At 43.7% G+C, this 16,121-nt stretch overlaps 1 protein-coding gene across 1 annotated transcript; it reads right to left on the reverse strand.

Annotated features, from left to right (window-relative positions):
- Positions 1-12,767: 12,767 nt before the first annotated feature.
- RAG1 (recombination activating 1) lies at positions 12,768-15,911 on the reverse strand. The gene has a single exon (XM_066582407.1). The coding sequence runs from the start codon at positions 15,909-15,911 to the stop codon at positions 12,768-12,770; it is 3,144 nt and encodes a 1,047-aa protein (XP_066438504.1).
- Positions 15,912-16,121: the final 210 nt, after the last annotated feature.

Consider the following 16,121-nt stretch of genomic DNA (forward strand, 5'->3'; position numbering starts at 1 on the left):
CAATAGGTGGCGCTGTGGAGGATTTATTCCATCTCCTTTAGTTGATGCGGCAGAAAGAGCTCTTGGTTCTCTCCAGCCGGCTTTTCTATCTATCTTCCTATGAAGTAGCGAGCATTTCTGCCGCTCATACACGATGTTAATTATGTACAGGCGACGGAACACTCACATCCATTGACTTCAATGAAGGCCGTCCGCGCTGAAATAGAGTATGCTGCGTTTTTTCTTCCGCCTGCAGAATCCGCAGTTCCTACCCGCGTGTCTGAGCGAAGCAGCGAAAGTTTTTGCCTTTCAATGCCCACATATTGTTCGCGCAGATGCCGATCACGGAATGGAATACGCAATTCAAATTCGCCAGCGTGAGCCTGGCCTTAGAGATTGGGCTCATGATGACGGTCGTGTTTTCATTGCGTATTGCGACTGCGATGCACAGGCTGCGGGACATGCAGTGAATGGAGTCGATGAAAGTAAATGGACAGCATTGATCCATTCGTATGTGCGTGTAGATACGTGCAAAAAAAAAATGAATGCATGCGAGTTGCGTCCAAGATTCTCGGGCAAAACTCGCATCAGACATCATGAGGTAACCCGTCCGATACCCGTGGGCAGTGGGCATTGCATGTCTGAGTCTGGTTGGGATATGGACTACAATACGACATGTTTGCATTTTTTCACATGGATCATCCATCCGTCCGTGAGAAAAACCACCTGTATGAATAGCCTGATAAGCTATAATAGATCTGGGTGCTGAAACACTTCACCCGCATTCGTACATTGTCTCCAGTGCTGGCGTTAGGTTAGATAGCACCTTGTCCAGAATCTTTTTTTGCTCCCCCAACCCCTTTTTTCCGACCTCCGTCATAAGAAAATTATATATAATGCACTGATAGGCAGCGTGACATTATTTTGCTTTTTGCAGAAAGCAGCAAATTAGGAGCATACCCACACCAGAGCAGCTCAGGGAATAAATACAGCCCCAGAACCAAGCACAGTCTATAAATACAGCACCAGAACCAAGCTCATAAATATAACCCCAGAAGAGAGGTAATACTATAACTACAGTCCCAGAACCAAGCACATAACATAAATATAGAAGCAAAACAGCTCAGTGAATAAATACAGCCCCAAACCAAGCTCATAACATAACTAAAGCCCCAGAACCAAGCACATAACAAATACAGCTCCGGAACCAAGTACATAACATAAATACAGCCCCGGAACCAAACATACAACATAAATACAACACGAAAACAGCTCAGTGAAAAAATACTGTACCAGAACCAAACTCAGCACATAAATGCAGCACCAGAACCAAGTTCATAACATAAATACAGCCCCAGAACCAAGGTCATAATGTAAATACAGCACCAAAACAGCTCACTGAATTGATACTGTACCAGAACCTAGCTCATATAAATACAGCCCCAGAATCAAGTTCATAATATAAATGCAGTCAAAGAACTAAGGCCATAATGTAAATACAGCAGCAAAACAGCTCAGTGAATTATTGCTGTACTAGAACCTAGCAATCTGCAGTAAGAATACCCTGCCGGACGTCTTCTGACATTGAAGTTGTACAGCCTTCAATCAGAATGTCTTTAGCCGTCAGACAGTGGATTGGAAAGGGTTAAATGAAAAACCTTGCATTGCACTCATGTGCGCTTCGCACGCCGTGCCATGCTTTGCAGGCCCATTGAAAACAATAGGCGATGCGATGCGTACTGAAGGAATGCGAAAAGACAGGACATGCTGCAACTTTTTTCTACACTGCGATGCGGGAAACCATAATCGCTCATGTGAATGACCCTATTTAAAAGAATGAGGTTCGTATTCATGCGAGATTTGTGCGCCCCGCCATGCACAAATCTTGCGCGATTTTCTCAGCCGTGTGAAAGCGGCCTAAGTGTACAAATAAGATTGTAAACAAGAGTGTTCTCATTCACCGACAGCAAGCAGAGAGCTTGAAAATTGTGACGAAACGAAACACAAAATATATCAGAAATTTGCCGAATTCTTCATTATACGGTGACCAAGCAGCCGCATACTGTGAGATCAGGAAACCCTTTAACCCTTTGTTATATATAGGATGACTTTCAATTTCCGAATTTTCCTCTTCCTTTTTTTCCCTCCCGCTAATCCTGACATTCACTCCGAGTGACAAGTATTATTGTGCATCACACACGGTATGGAAAATGTATCTCTGTCAAAGAGGCAACAAAGTAGCCAAGTAGACATGACTGCGGCTTCGTGCAGTCTCATAAGATACATCATTTCTTAATTCATCACACACATTATATACACGATCACACGTCACCAGACAGTATTACCGTGTTTACCCGAAAATAAGACAGTGTCTTATATTAATTTTTGTTCAAAAAGGTTTAACGTAGCTGCCAGGACACTATTTAAATTGACTTTTTTAATAAACTGTTAGCAGGGCTTAATTTTGGAGTAGGGCTTATATTTCAAGCATCCTCAAAAATCCTGATAAATCATTTTGCATCCTCAAAAATTCTGGAAAAATCATGCTGTGTCTTATTTTCAGGGTATGTCTTATTTTCAGGGAAACGGGGTATATAACCTCTACTGTAACAGCGCACATCCCGGGATGTCTCCTGAGAAGGACACCAAATTTCAAGACGTCACATTAATCTGCTCCGTCCCATGTTTGGACCTTTTTTCGCTCCTCCTGTCCCAGGCTGTCAGCTCCATTGATTTCTTTTGAAACTAAAGTATGAGGAGAAAGAACTTACTTCCTCCCTCGCTGATGTCAGCCACTACAATGTCTTTGTTTGTGACAACCTAACACATCCCTAAATGGACCAATAAACCTTTGGTCACCCACTCAGCAGTGGTGTACCTCCAGAGGTTCCAGGAGGTTCCCTAAGACAGGGGTGTCAAACTGATTTTGACCGAGGGCCACATCAGCATTATGGTTGCCTTCAAAGAACCAATTGCAATTCTAAGACTGTTTGAAAGGTTATATTAAAAGGGTGGGAAGAAAGAACAGACAGACCAGAGCAAGGTTCTAGTCCTGAAAAATTAGGGCACAAGTCCCTCAACGCAGACACCGACTCTAAACTGCCAGGTAGTCAGAGAGAAGAAAAAATGATGGAAGTCAGCAGAAGCTGGTCTAAGGTTCCTGAGGCCCTCCTTAGGGTAGAGCCCTTCCTCGGTATTAGCAGCGGTATAACATAACGTCCTCTGTGATGTGTGCAGCGGGCACACAGGATATGGCAGGCCGGAACAGACTGTCCTCTGCAGGATGGTAGCGAGGACCCTCCGGGATGTACAAGCCACCTCGCGGTCTAAGCACCGGCGAGTATCGCTGTACTGCAGGATAGGCTCAGCGGGAGAAGCAGACGGGGGAGCACACACCAAAGGCTCTGGGGGCTGCAGTAATAGTCACAGCGTTCAGTGTGCATTCACCCGACATCGCAGTGTAGAACCAAGATCCTGGTACCCAGGGCACCAGAGGGTCTTCCTGGCAAACTAAGGACCCTCCAATCTAGAAGAGGCTCCTCTGTGGCTTGATCTCATGGGTCACATAAAGTCTGGTTGGTGGGGACTCACTGCAGAGAGCCCCATCGATCCCAAGAACTGTGACCCCCTCTATCCATCACTGCAGGCTCGCTGCATTTCCCCGCAGTGACGTCATATTGAATGCAGTGGCAGTCACACATGCGCAGCACCGCGTCATTCATTTCCATGGGATTGTTCTCGGCTATCTCCAGCAGTCCTATTGAAAATGAATGATACGTGCGACTGCCACTCCATTGTATCTCCCCCTCCCACTAAGCATGCAGTGAGAACAGGGGGACATGGAACCCCCGTTCTTGTTATTGGGGGGGTTCTCTGTGGTGAGACCCCCACCATTCACGCTTTTATTACCTATTCTATCCTATAGACAGGTGATGAAAGTGTATTCTGGTACAATCCGTTTAATGACCTCTGAACACAGAGAGCTCAATCATACAGCTACAGATGTACAGTACTCTATATCCCCTCCCTACTGTCATCCCAACGATTAGTGCAGGGAGGACATAACTGTTAATCCGGGTATACAGGCAGGTAGGAACTATTAGGGGTTGATCCAGGGAACAGTCTGATTGCCATTAGGGAGTCGGGAAGGAATTTTTTTCCCAAAAGGGCTAATTGGCTTTGGCTCTTGGGGTTTTTTGCCTTCCTCTGGATCAACACAGGAGGATAGACAGGCTAGACTAGATGGACATTGTCTTCATTCGGCCTAACAAACTATGTTACTAAATAGGAAATTACAGCCAGGACAGCGATGGAGCCTGGAAAGATGGGCAACCACCGGACCCCTGGTATGAAACATTACTCCTTCCACTGACAGCCACTAGGGAAAATGAAATTAACTTCCTCACTACCATAGACCACCAGAGGTTCTGACACTAACCCCTTCACTGCTCTAAACCACCAGGTATACTGAGAGCAAATCCACAGGTGTAATCTGCCTATTTTGATGCGGAATTGAAAATGGCATAATTGTGCTAGCAGACCCACATCAAAATCTACATTGACACCTGTGGCTTTTGGTGCAGATTTCGACAGCAGAATACTCCACTGCATCCTGCAGAATAATCCGTCCTGTGTGAAGGCGCTGTTACAACGCAGAGTCCGGAGGCAGAACTGCAAGTGGTGAACTCATTAGGATAATTTTCATACTAGTCCCAATGAGAAATGTAGTCCTCCAAGCATCGATCTGAGATGAATAAATGCAGCAGGTCGTTAGGAGACTTTTTTTTGCAGTTTGATTTATAGTTGCCCTATAACCTGTTAAACCGTATAAACCCGCATCGGCATTATACTTATGTGCTGAATAATTGGAATATTGCGTAGACTTCCCATTTCCACTACTTTTTTTGCAATTAGCAGCCTCCATATGAACAATAAAGGGCATCTAGAAGACGTTCATCGTTCCCGCGGACGTGTCGATATTTGCTTCTATCTCAGCTTTATTACTATACCTGTGCATTGGCTGGCCATTAATAACAAGGCTATATAGCAATGAGGCCAGGAACACATCCTGTGGAGGCGGCTGCATCCGCAGACCCTGCTGACCTTCCCGGAAAAAACACATTTGAAATTAATTGGTGTTAAGAAAAGACATTATTAACAATAGAACCTTCCAAGCATGGTCATTGCTATGAGGAAACCACTGGAGTGTGAAAGGGGCGAGCATTACGTTCAGGGTGAAAGAACTGCATTGTGTATAAGAGCCAACCTTATTATGGTACACCTACTCCCATACAGGAAGCAAAGCATTATAGTCTACCACCTAATGAATAGGAACCTTTTACACACACGATGTCTGAATACTACTGAACATCTATGTTTAATCATACATTTTTTACATCATTCCCTATATGCGTAAAGCATGGTCAGACGAGCGTTGTGTTTACACATGAATAGCCGCACGAAAAAAAACTCACGCCCCGTGTTAAAAAATCGTGTGAACAGGTGCATTTGCACTCGCATGTCGTATGTTTTGCCGCTGCGATTTTTTCACGCTTGTAAAAATCGAACATGTGAACGCTTTCATTGGAAGGCATTGCTTCTATTTAAGCCGCTTTTTTCACGCACCTATTCATATGTGAAAAAAACAATCATCTGACCGCGGCCTAAAGATGAAAGATATTTTATATTCTTTTTATCCTGATCAAATGCTCATCTTGTGCGTATTCTTGCTAAGCAATGCAGCAAAAAGTAACTAATATAGCTATAATAATACGCCCCCTACGTACAAGAATATAACTGCTATAATACTGCCCCCTACGTACAAGAATATAACTGCTATAATACTGCCCTCTATGTAAAGAATATAACTACTATAATACTGCCCCTATGTACAAGAATATAACTACTGTAATACTGCCCCCTATGTACAAGAATATAACTACTATAATACTGCTCCTATGTACAAGAGTATAACTACTATAATATTGCTCCTATGTACAAGAATATAACTACTATAATACTGCCCCCTATGTACAAGAATATAACTACTATAATACTGCCCCCTATGTACAAGAATATAACTGCTATAATACTGCTCCCTATGTACAAGAATATAACTACTATAATACTGCCCCCCTATGTACAAGAATATAACTACTATAATACTGCCCCTATGTACAAGAATATAACTACTATAATACTGCCCCCTATGTACAAGAATATAACTACTATAATACTGCCCCCTATGTACCAGAATATAACTACTATAATACTGCCCCCTATGTACAAGAATATAACTACTATAATACTGCCCTCTATGTACAAGAATATAACTACTATAATACTGTCCCCTATGTACCAGAATATAACTACTATAATACTGCCCCCTATGTACAAGAATATAACTACTATAATACTGCCCCCTATGTACCAGAATATAACTACTATAATACTGCCCCCTATGTACAAGAATATAACTACTATAATACTGCCCCCTATGTACAAGAATATAACTACTATAATACTGCCCCCTATGTACAAGAATATAACTACTATAATACTGTCCCCTATGTACCAGAATATAACTACTATTATACTGCCCCCTATGTACAAGAATATAACTCCTCGATGTGGCTAGCACGTGAGCGGTCCCAGGCTCTGACTCGGTCCCAGCCTTAACCAGGTTAACCCTATGTGCCGTCATGGAGATGTACTGTTAAGTGCACCTTCCCAGTAACCACGTTGGTGAGGGCACGGTTTATATTCCGTGACACATGCTGGTGTAGGGCGGGGATGGCACAGCGGGAAAAATAGTGGCGACTGGGGGCTGAATAGTTAGAGACTGCGGCCGCCATGAGGTTGCGGAAAGCCTCATTTTCTACCAGCCTATATGGCAGCATCTCTAGGCTCAGCAATTTGGAGATATGCACATTTAGCGAGTGGGTGGCTGCATATTTCCACTTGCGCTCTAATGCTTTGGTTATGGACAGCTGAACGCTGCGCTAGGACACATTGGTGGAGGCAGTGGAGGACCATGGAGGTGAAGGGGTGGGTGCAGGCTTGGAGACGCTCGTGCCTGCGTCCTCGGGAGGGGGATCGCATCTCAGTGCCAGGATGTGACACAGGAGAGGAGGCAGTGGTGTGACCCGCAGGTGGTGAATGCCCTTCATTCCACTTCGTCGGGTGCTTAGCTATCATATGCCTGCGCATGCTGGTGGTGGTCAGGCTGGTAGTGGTGGCTCCCGTGCTGATCTTGGTGCGGCACAGCTTGCACACCACTGTTCATCGGTCGTCCGTGCTCTCATTGAAAAAACTCCAGACCTTCGAACACCTAGCCCTCTGCACGGAGGCTTGCCGCGAGGAGGTGCTGTGGGGAACAGTTGGGGGATTACTTGTTCTGGCCCTGCTTCTCCCCCTATGAAGTGCTGTCTTCAGTAGGCTTACCAACCCAGGTGGGGTCAGTCACCTCATCGTCCAGCAGATCTTCCTCTGAATCCTCTGTGCGCTCCTCCCTCCGACTTACTGCCCTTACTACTACCTCACCGACAGACAACTGTGTTTCATCATCATCATCATCATCCACAAATACCTCTTGAGACACTACTTGGAAGTCCCCAGCCTCATCACCGTGAGATTGTGAAAGGTCCAAATTTTGGGCATCAGTCATGACAAACTCCTCAGGTGGCTGATGAACCGTTTTTTCCGACGCAGGGAAGGGTCTCGAGAACAGTTCCTGGGGATCTGCCTGTTCTGAATCTCTCCTTTTCCTGGAGTGACCAGGCTGGGAGGAAAGAGGAGCAGACTGAGGATTCAGAGGCCCAGTGCCTTGGCTAGCATGAGTGGACTTCGTGGAAGACTGGGTGTTGGATAAAGTACTGGACGCGTTATCCGCTATCCACGTCATCACCTGATCGCACTGTTGTGCATTTAATTATGATCTACCCCACGGACCTGCAAAATGTGAGATGAAGCTAAGGAGCGTAGATACGCGGCGCTCTACTAATCCCTCAGCAGCAGGCACTGTTTCACCCCGCCCAGGACCTCGGCCTCTGCCCACACTCTCATTCGGACGCCCACGTCCTTGACCTCAACCCTTACCCCTAGTCTTCATCATGTTGGATAATGCACTTGGTCAAAAAGCTACGCAAACTGCGAGGTATTTTGCGCACGCTAATAGCCCAAAATAGACACTGTAAACTGCGTATACTGTTGTTAGATAGTGTGGATTGACAGGACACACAATGGGGTATATAGCGTACGCTTTGAGCCCCCCCCCAAAAAAAATTTAAACAGTGTATACTGTTGTTAGATAGCATGGATTGACAAGACCCACACAGGGGTATATAGCGTACGCTTTGACCCCCCCCCCAGCCAAAAAAAGAAAAATGATAGGGGTTTTGTTACTTCCTATCTAGTCTCTGTACACCACTAGCAGTATACTGCATAAAACCGTTTACAGTATGCAGTATACAGCCGGGATGCTTGAGAATACTTTGTGTGCACTACTGCTCTCAGCCAGCCAAACTGTTGATGCACACAATGAGAGGAGTTGTAGTCCTAGAAAGGACTGTTGGGTTCTTGGAACAAGGATCCCTGCCAAACCACAACCTGTACCCTACACTCTCACTTTCCCTATAGCAGCAGGTCTGTCCCTCCGCTATTCCAGCCTGCGTGTGAGGCGAGCCTCAGGTGACCAGAGTTTTTATACTCGTAGGTCACCTGATCAGGCCAGCCAGTCACTGCTATAGAGGTGCACAGGGTTGGCACGTGACAGCAGGAGGTGCCAAAGCCTTCCCTGCATGTTTATTGGCTAAAAAATGGCGCTAAACATGCGGGGAGGAGAGGATGACATTTTCTCGAGCGCCGCGTGGTGCTCAGCTCTAGTAACGAGTACCTTCGAGTATGCTACTGCTCGGACGAGCATGCTCGCTCATCTCTAGTCTTCACCTAATTTTTCTATATGAGGCAGATTGGCTCGGCATGTGAAAGGCTGTCTGTAAATGTTCAATCATTCTGCCTGCACAGATAATTCCCCTTGTATCCCTGCGTATTGTACTGAAAATAAACAAGGCTCTTTCCTCTTAGCAGAACAGTATGCCAGCACTTTTAGTGACCTGAAAACCTCATTCTTGTTCCCCTAATATTATGTGGTGTTTTGCATATACAGTACAAAAGGCAAAGCCCTTAATCACCAAATCTTTATTGAATATTACATTGTACATAGAATCATTCGCATTACCTTCTTCAGTTACAAATGAGCTTATTTACTTTTTGGTAGTAAATAGAGATGATCGAGCATTGCCCTTAGCGAGTACCTGCCCGCTCGGAAGAAAAGGTTCAGCTGCCGGCGGGGGGCAGGGAGCGGCGGAGGAGAGCGGGGAGGAAGATCTCTCTCCCGCTCCCCTCTGCTCACTGCTGCAACTCACCTGTCACCAGTGTCGGCAGCCGAGCCTTTTCTTCCGTAATTGTCCTTAGCGAGTATGCTCGCTCATCTCTAGTAGTAAAATTTTCATTTTACAAAACCCACAATTTTAAATTAAATGAAATAATTAGGTAGTTTACAATAAAAATATCATAATCTTACAAATAAAATAGACTGGATGACCTATTTTCTCCAAAATATTGCTTAAAATGTCTATAATAATCCCATGATGCATCACATCTTTCTAAAAACATCTACCTCAATTTCAAACAATTTTCAAAAAATGTTAATAAATCCATACCAAAAATTACGTGCAAAATATAATATGTGAACCTTTAAAGAACCAGCCCAAGATGAAACACTCTGTTTGGTCTAGTGCCAGGCCAGAGGAGGCGGAGCATGACAGGGATTCTCCATTTAGGTCTTGTAACGCTTGTCAAGCTCCACCCACTCCAGCCCTGCACTAACACAGTGTAGCAGTTTTGCATGAGTGTTCCTTTAAATGCATAAAAAGTAAATAGAGAAAAACAATTGCATCTCCTTAACAAAAAATACGAGGCAGAAATGTTGCTACAAAGTGACAGTTTAAAAAAAATATATAAAACGAACTAAAAACAATTAGACTTATCAAGAAATGTCGAGGAATTCGAGTATAATCCCAACTTCCTTCACTATTAACTGAAACAGGCAGCTGAGTCTTGTGTGGTAAAACAAATAAAAAGTTGTGTGCAAGAGTAAATGAGGTAGAAGAAAGAATGAAAACCATTGTTAATAGTGCAACCTCAGAAGCCTCAAACTATGTGCAGATCTCAATCATCATCAAAAATCCAAGGGAACACCATATGTTGGCAACATGGTCTCTCCAGTTTTTTAAAACTTTTTTAATCAGTAGGGGTGGAGCTAAGGTTTCCTTTAGACAGCCCAATCTAACAAACGCCAATCAGCACTCATTTCATTTTCATTTACACGGGCCAAGAATCGGCTTATGGGGACAAATGATCACTAATGGGATCATTTGTGCCCGTAGGCTGGCTGCATAGTCTCCTGTTCACATGAGGAGATGTACCACCAATGACTCGCTGAAACCGAACGATCAGCAGATCAGCAAGTGTTCGCTCAATCATCAGCTCATCATTGGTGCCTTTACATGGCCCTACTGATGGGTGAATGAGCATTCAGAGGAATGTTCCGGGCCTATAATTGGCTCATGTAAAAATACATAAACTGGAGCTCATGTCATCAGTAGAGGGTAGAGTGGAGGCCCTCATAAGATCATCAGTAGGGTAGTATTACAACTTCATGAGATGATAGAGCTCATATCATGAATAGGGTAGAATTAGACTCTCATGAGATTGTTTTGATATGAATCGGTAGGGTAGATGTAGCTCTTGATGAGATGGAGCTCATATCATCTGTAAAGTAGAATTAGACCCTCATGAGGCAGAGCTCATATCATCAGTAGGGTGAAACTAGACCCTCATGAAGTGGAGCTCCTAAATGCACAGGGATTAGATCCTACAAGATTCCAATGGCCAATTGCAGCAATGTTGTCAATGAAAAACGAAGTTGTTGTGGCACTTCATTGTTTACAATGTTAAACTGTTGTGTGGCCCTAGACTAAAATTCAAAGTGACAATGTACAAGCATGAGGTAAGCTGAGGCCTGTGAAATGTACACATGTGCAAAGGATATGTTATCTAGAAGAACATGGCATGGATTGTGTGCCAGTTTAGGGCCCATATGTGCCAATTTGGCACTGAACAGGCCGTTATATGGTGCCTAAAAGCAATAATTTTTGGCAGAGCCGTAACTTGAAGCTCCTGGGCCCCAATGCAAACCTGTAACAGGGCCCCCCACCAATAATGCCTTATTCATAGTACTGGGCTCCCTATATGGAGAAGAGAGAGCTTATGGACTCCCTAAGGCTCCTGGGCCCGGGTGCAACCGCATCCTCTGCATCCCCTATAGTTATGCCCTTGCTTCTAGGGAAGCATGCGTCCGTAAAATGTGTGTGCAGAAAGGAGATGTCCTGCACTGTAGAAAATATGCAAAGCACCCTTGAGGTATTACCACATTTTTCATGAATCATCAATTCGGTACTGTACTGTGCAAGCTTCCATTGTGCATTACAGATTATGTAGAAGGTTAGTGAGTTATTTACAGGTTACAAGATCAATAGATTTAATATAACGGGGCATGCAAATTAGCTCTTCCCCTTAAGGAAGATAACTACTTGATAGTGCCACCTATTGGGGGTAGCTGCCTTGTAAGTCAATGTCTGACCCATTAACACGTATCACTAGTCAACCCAAAGTATATCCAAGCCCCCTGTGGTCAGTAATAGACTTGAGAGCTGCCCCACAGCTTTTGCACCAGAAAGGAATAGTTGTCAACTTCGAATGACAAGCTGAAGCAAAGTTTTGCCCAGCAGGGTGGAGACGTAACTCCATACCCATACCAATGGCTAAAAAACTGCTTAGCTACAAATAGTCAATGACATGTTAATTAAAGGGAATCTGTCACCATCTCTCTGAGGGCAGTATAAGGTAGTGAGAGGCACACTGATTGCAGCAATATGTCAATCTTACGTTTTTGTGAAGTAGTTTATCAGAAACTTCCAACTTATCAGTAACAGCACATATACAGAGGACTACAGGAAGTAGTCCTCGATATTCATGAACTGCAGACTAGTGCAGCCCACCTCATCCTCCATCTACTGATTGATAGCTGTCTATTACTGTGCATAGAGAAGCAGTTGTCAATCAGTGGCTGGAAGGTGGAGTGGGCAGGGCTAGTCTTCAGCTCATGAATATTGAGGACTACTTTCTGTAGTCCTCTGTGTACACTGCTATTGATAAAATTTAAATTTTCTGATAATCTACTATATAACGCTGCAATCATGGTGCCTGTCACTACCTTATGCTACCCTCAGAGAGTTCAGCAAAAAGGTGGTGACAGGTTCCCTCTAACTTAAAATAAGCATTGATTATGTGATCCTTTCATAGATCATAAAGCAATGAAAAGCAAAAAACACAACTATTAACTCTTCAACACCTAACACTTCACAGTCTTTACTAGCCTAGTGGACATTAGGCCTATAGATCTAACCATTATTATTAAGACCATTTGTAAAAATAATATGTCACTATAATATCCTCATCATCGACTATCAAGATATTCATAACATGTCTCATAACATATAGAGCATTCTCCAGTCAACAGCTTTACGTAAAGGAACATTGGAGAAGAAGCTCATTACACCTTGGTCCTAGCAACTAGGAGCTTGGGTGTCTCCTTGACATTGCTTGTGGACAACAAGTTGGCCTACATTAAGACAAACCATAGTAGAACCTCATGAGATATGAACTCAGAATTCCATTAACTCTAAGGAATCTCCCAAGCAGTTTTTCCCTTCTTCTTGCTCTTGATACGGCTCTAGATCTATGGTAAAACCTTGGTTCTTCAGATTAGTATGAGCGTTCATAAATTTTTGAAGATATTTAGATGTGTAAAGCCAATGATGTTTCAAAACATCTTCCATTTCATAAATTTTGGACTGTCTAGCATTCATCTTTCGGAAACGTCTGAACAGTTTATTGCCAGATTCATTGCCTTCGCTGGCCCAAGCCCCAATAGAACCGTCACGTTCAATGATCTCTGGAACGTGAGCTAGGGTTTTGTGAAAGTAATTGGTGATCTTGCCCTCATATCTATACTTAAACTTGGTGGACAAGAGCTCTGCAAATCTCTGAGAGTGGTAACTGTACTGGCAGAGCAACTCTGGACACTCTTTGGCTGGGCATGAAGAACGCCACACTGGCTTCATTTTGAGATATAAATCCATAAGTTCTTTGAGGGCCACTTGCCTCTCCTCTGAATGTATTAGTTCACAAACAGCGTCAGCTGTTTCCTTGGACATGAGCTTTCGAGCAAAGTTTCCATTCATTCTCATGATAGGCTTTAAATTCATCTTCTTCCTAAGGTGTTTGTCAAGCATTGCTTGCCATTTTTTTCGCTCTTCGATTGTGGCTTTGGAGTTCTTGTAGACTTCTCCTATTTCTAGTTGGAATATTCGATAAAACTCTGCAGCGTTTCCAATGTCACAGTGCAAAGCATCAATGGAAGGGAGGGTTTCAATGAACGGCTTTGCAGATACTCCCTTAACTCTATCACGAAGCTCTTCGACAGATTCTTGGTACGGGTTAGATCTCCATGTTTCATAGCGTTGCAGGTTCTCACTGTGGCTTCTGGTAATGGAGTGGAACACCAAGTTCTGAGAAGCTTCCAGACGGGTGGCATCACAAAGAGTACAAATATAGACAGAACCCGAGGCTTCAAGTCCTTCTACATCACGCACCATCTTTTCATCATACCCTGTACCCCGGAAGATAAACTTGAAGCTTCTAAGTATTCCTCCAATTTCAAGCAAGAGCTCACTGGATTTCATGGCTTCTCTTTCAGCTATCAGAGGGCCCAGGATGGCAGTCAGAGTTTCGTGGTCTGATTCATCAGCAAGCATTAAACACACAGGTTTGCAGCAAAGTTCAGAATTGGGTTTGGTCTCTTCAAAAATTTTGACAGATGCATTATTACTGTTGGAAACACTTATGTTCATGATGGTGAATGAGAAGCGAACAGCCTTCTCTGGTACTGCAGGTCCACAGCCATGCTTCTCACTTACATCTCCCATTCCATCACATGATTCTTTAATCACCACAGTAAATGGACCAGACAGATATTCCTCTAGATCTTTGGATTTCAGGCCATCAAGAATATCTTCTTCCATATCTTTCAAAGTCGAAACCAGAGCAGCATCATATCTAAACCTTTTGGAGATAACATCAACAGGATATTCATCCACAGAGCGATTCAATCCTGATAGACCATCAATGATGCCAACATCTGTACTGGTGGAAACATTCTTTAATGGTGGTTTCCATTCAAAAGGATGATATCCTGGTAGCAGGGCTTTCTCTGCATTTCTCAAGGCGTGCAAAGGTTGGAAGATCTGGCGCCCAGTTGTGGCTTTGACCGTTCTGTACATTTTGTGGTACTGACTACAGCTCAGAAATGTGTTGACTCGTATTGCAAGACAGACGGCTGGGTGCAATGCTGCTCCTCTACCTTCCATGATGGCCTCTAACTCATCAGCCTGACGATGCTCATTCTTTGCTCTTAAGGCGAGAAGAAAGAGAGTCAAGCAAACCGATTTAACATCACCTTCTTCCTCTTTATCAGAAAAAGCCTTCACTTGCATCTTGAGCTCTCTTAGACGGTGTTTTTGGGCTCTTCTTGTCAACGATAGTAGATGCTGCCTGGGTCTTCCTCCTTTGTTGATATGGCCATAGGTCTCTTTACCTTTCATTTCTGTATGCTTGGAGATATGTTGAGAGTATTTTCCAAGCAGGATTTCCTCATCGCATCCAGTCACGGTGCACTTTAAGACCAAGGAGTTTAAAATGTTAAGAAAGGACTTCACAGGTGGTGTAAGATCCGTTGGAAAGCAAGTATGTCTGCAAGATGGGCAGTAGCAACCCATCATCTTGAAGTACTTGAGAATGCAAATCCTGCAGAACAAATGCTTGCATGTGGTTTGCACTGGATCAAACAATATGTGTTCACACACCTGGCATGTGACTGACTTGGTAAAATCGGAAGGGTAGTCAATAACCAGTAAATTGGAGTCAAGGTGGATTTGTTTGCACTTGTTCTTGATTTGATTTAGGGTCCTATTCTTCTTCCAGAGGGGTGAGATCTTTCCATTTTTGTTCTTCATTCCATGTTCCACACTGATTTTCCTCTTTTTGATTAGAAAGTTTTGGTACAACGTTCCCTTTCGCTTACCCCGATTTTTGGAGGAATTGCAAACGTCACATGTGGAGCAGTGAGGCTTCCACTCTACGGCATTGTTACGTGGGAAATAAACCTCACTGGGGGAATTGTTGAATTTTTGATGCATGATGCTCCAGCAGTTATGGCAAAAGTGAGTTGGATGAATAGAGTCTATATCACACCTCACATCTATCTTAAAGACCTTGGCGATAAGTTCGGGCCAAGAGGTGGCTTTCTTCTCTTTTCGTCTTAGAACATCTTGCGTCTCGTTGTCCACTGGTCCGTGGACAGGATAATTTCTGTTCTGTTGATCCATTTTAAAAGACACTCCACAAATACGGCATAGGTTTTGCAATATGGCTGTGTGGGCGTCTTCTTCTACTCTCTTCATTTCAGTCTCACTGTTGTCCGAGATGCTGGCCTTTGGATCTTTGCAATCTGTAGGTGATGTCACGGAAGACTCTTGGCTAAGGCCTTCTGAACACACATTGAAATATGGGGATTTTTCTTGACTGCTGGTACAAGACACCCCACTATCGTCATTCTTTTCTTGTGAGGATGTCCTCTCCAGAGACTTCACTCTGAACAGCTTGAACTTCCATTCTGAGAATTTGGTATATGGCGGCTGTATTTCATTTGTTATTGGGCTTCCAGGAGTGCTGACCAGTGGCAAGTCCATTTTCGTAAGTGCTGAAAGACATAAATAAAATACCTATTAAAACTTTTTTCTACAACTTATAAAAAATATATGTCCAATTTTTATACCAGCTTTGGTTGGACTCTGAGACCTTAAAGTCTATGTAAATCTTTACACCTCTGCTTATGCCACACAGCCTGTAAAAAAAAAAGGGGAGGGGTAGCTGAGCTTGTGAACGTCCATGAGAAAGAT

This window comes from Eleutherodactylus coqui, chromosome 11 (assembly GCF_035609145.1).
Source record: "Eleutherodactylus coqui strain aEleCoq1 chromosome 11, aEleCoq1.hap1, whole genome shotgun sequence".
In the NCBI taxonomy this organism is placed as follows: domain Eukaryota; kingdom Metazoa; phylum Chordata; class Amphibia; order Anura; family Eleutherodactylidae; genus Eleutherodactylus; species Eleutherodactylus coqui.

Excerpts from the sequence above, each read along its gene's own strand:
- RAG1 (XM_066582407.1), bottom strand. The coding sequence starts at position 15,911 with ATGGACTTGCCACTGGTCAGCACTCCTGGAAGCCCAATAACAAATGAA.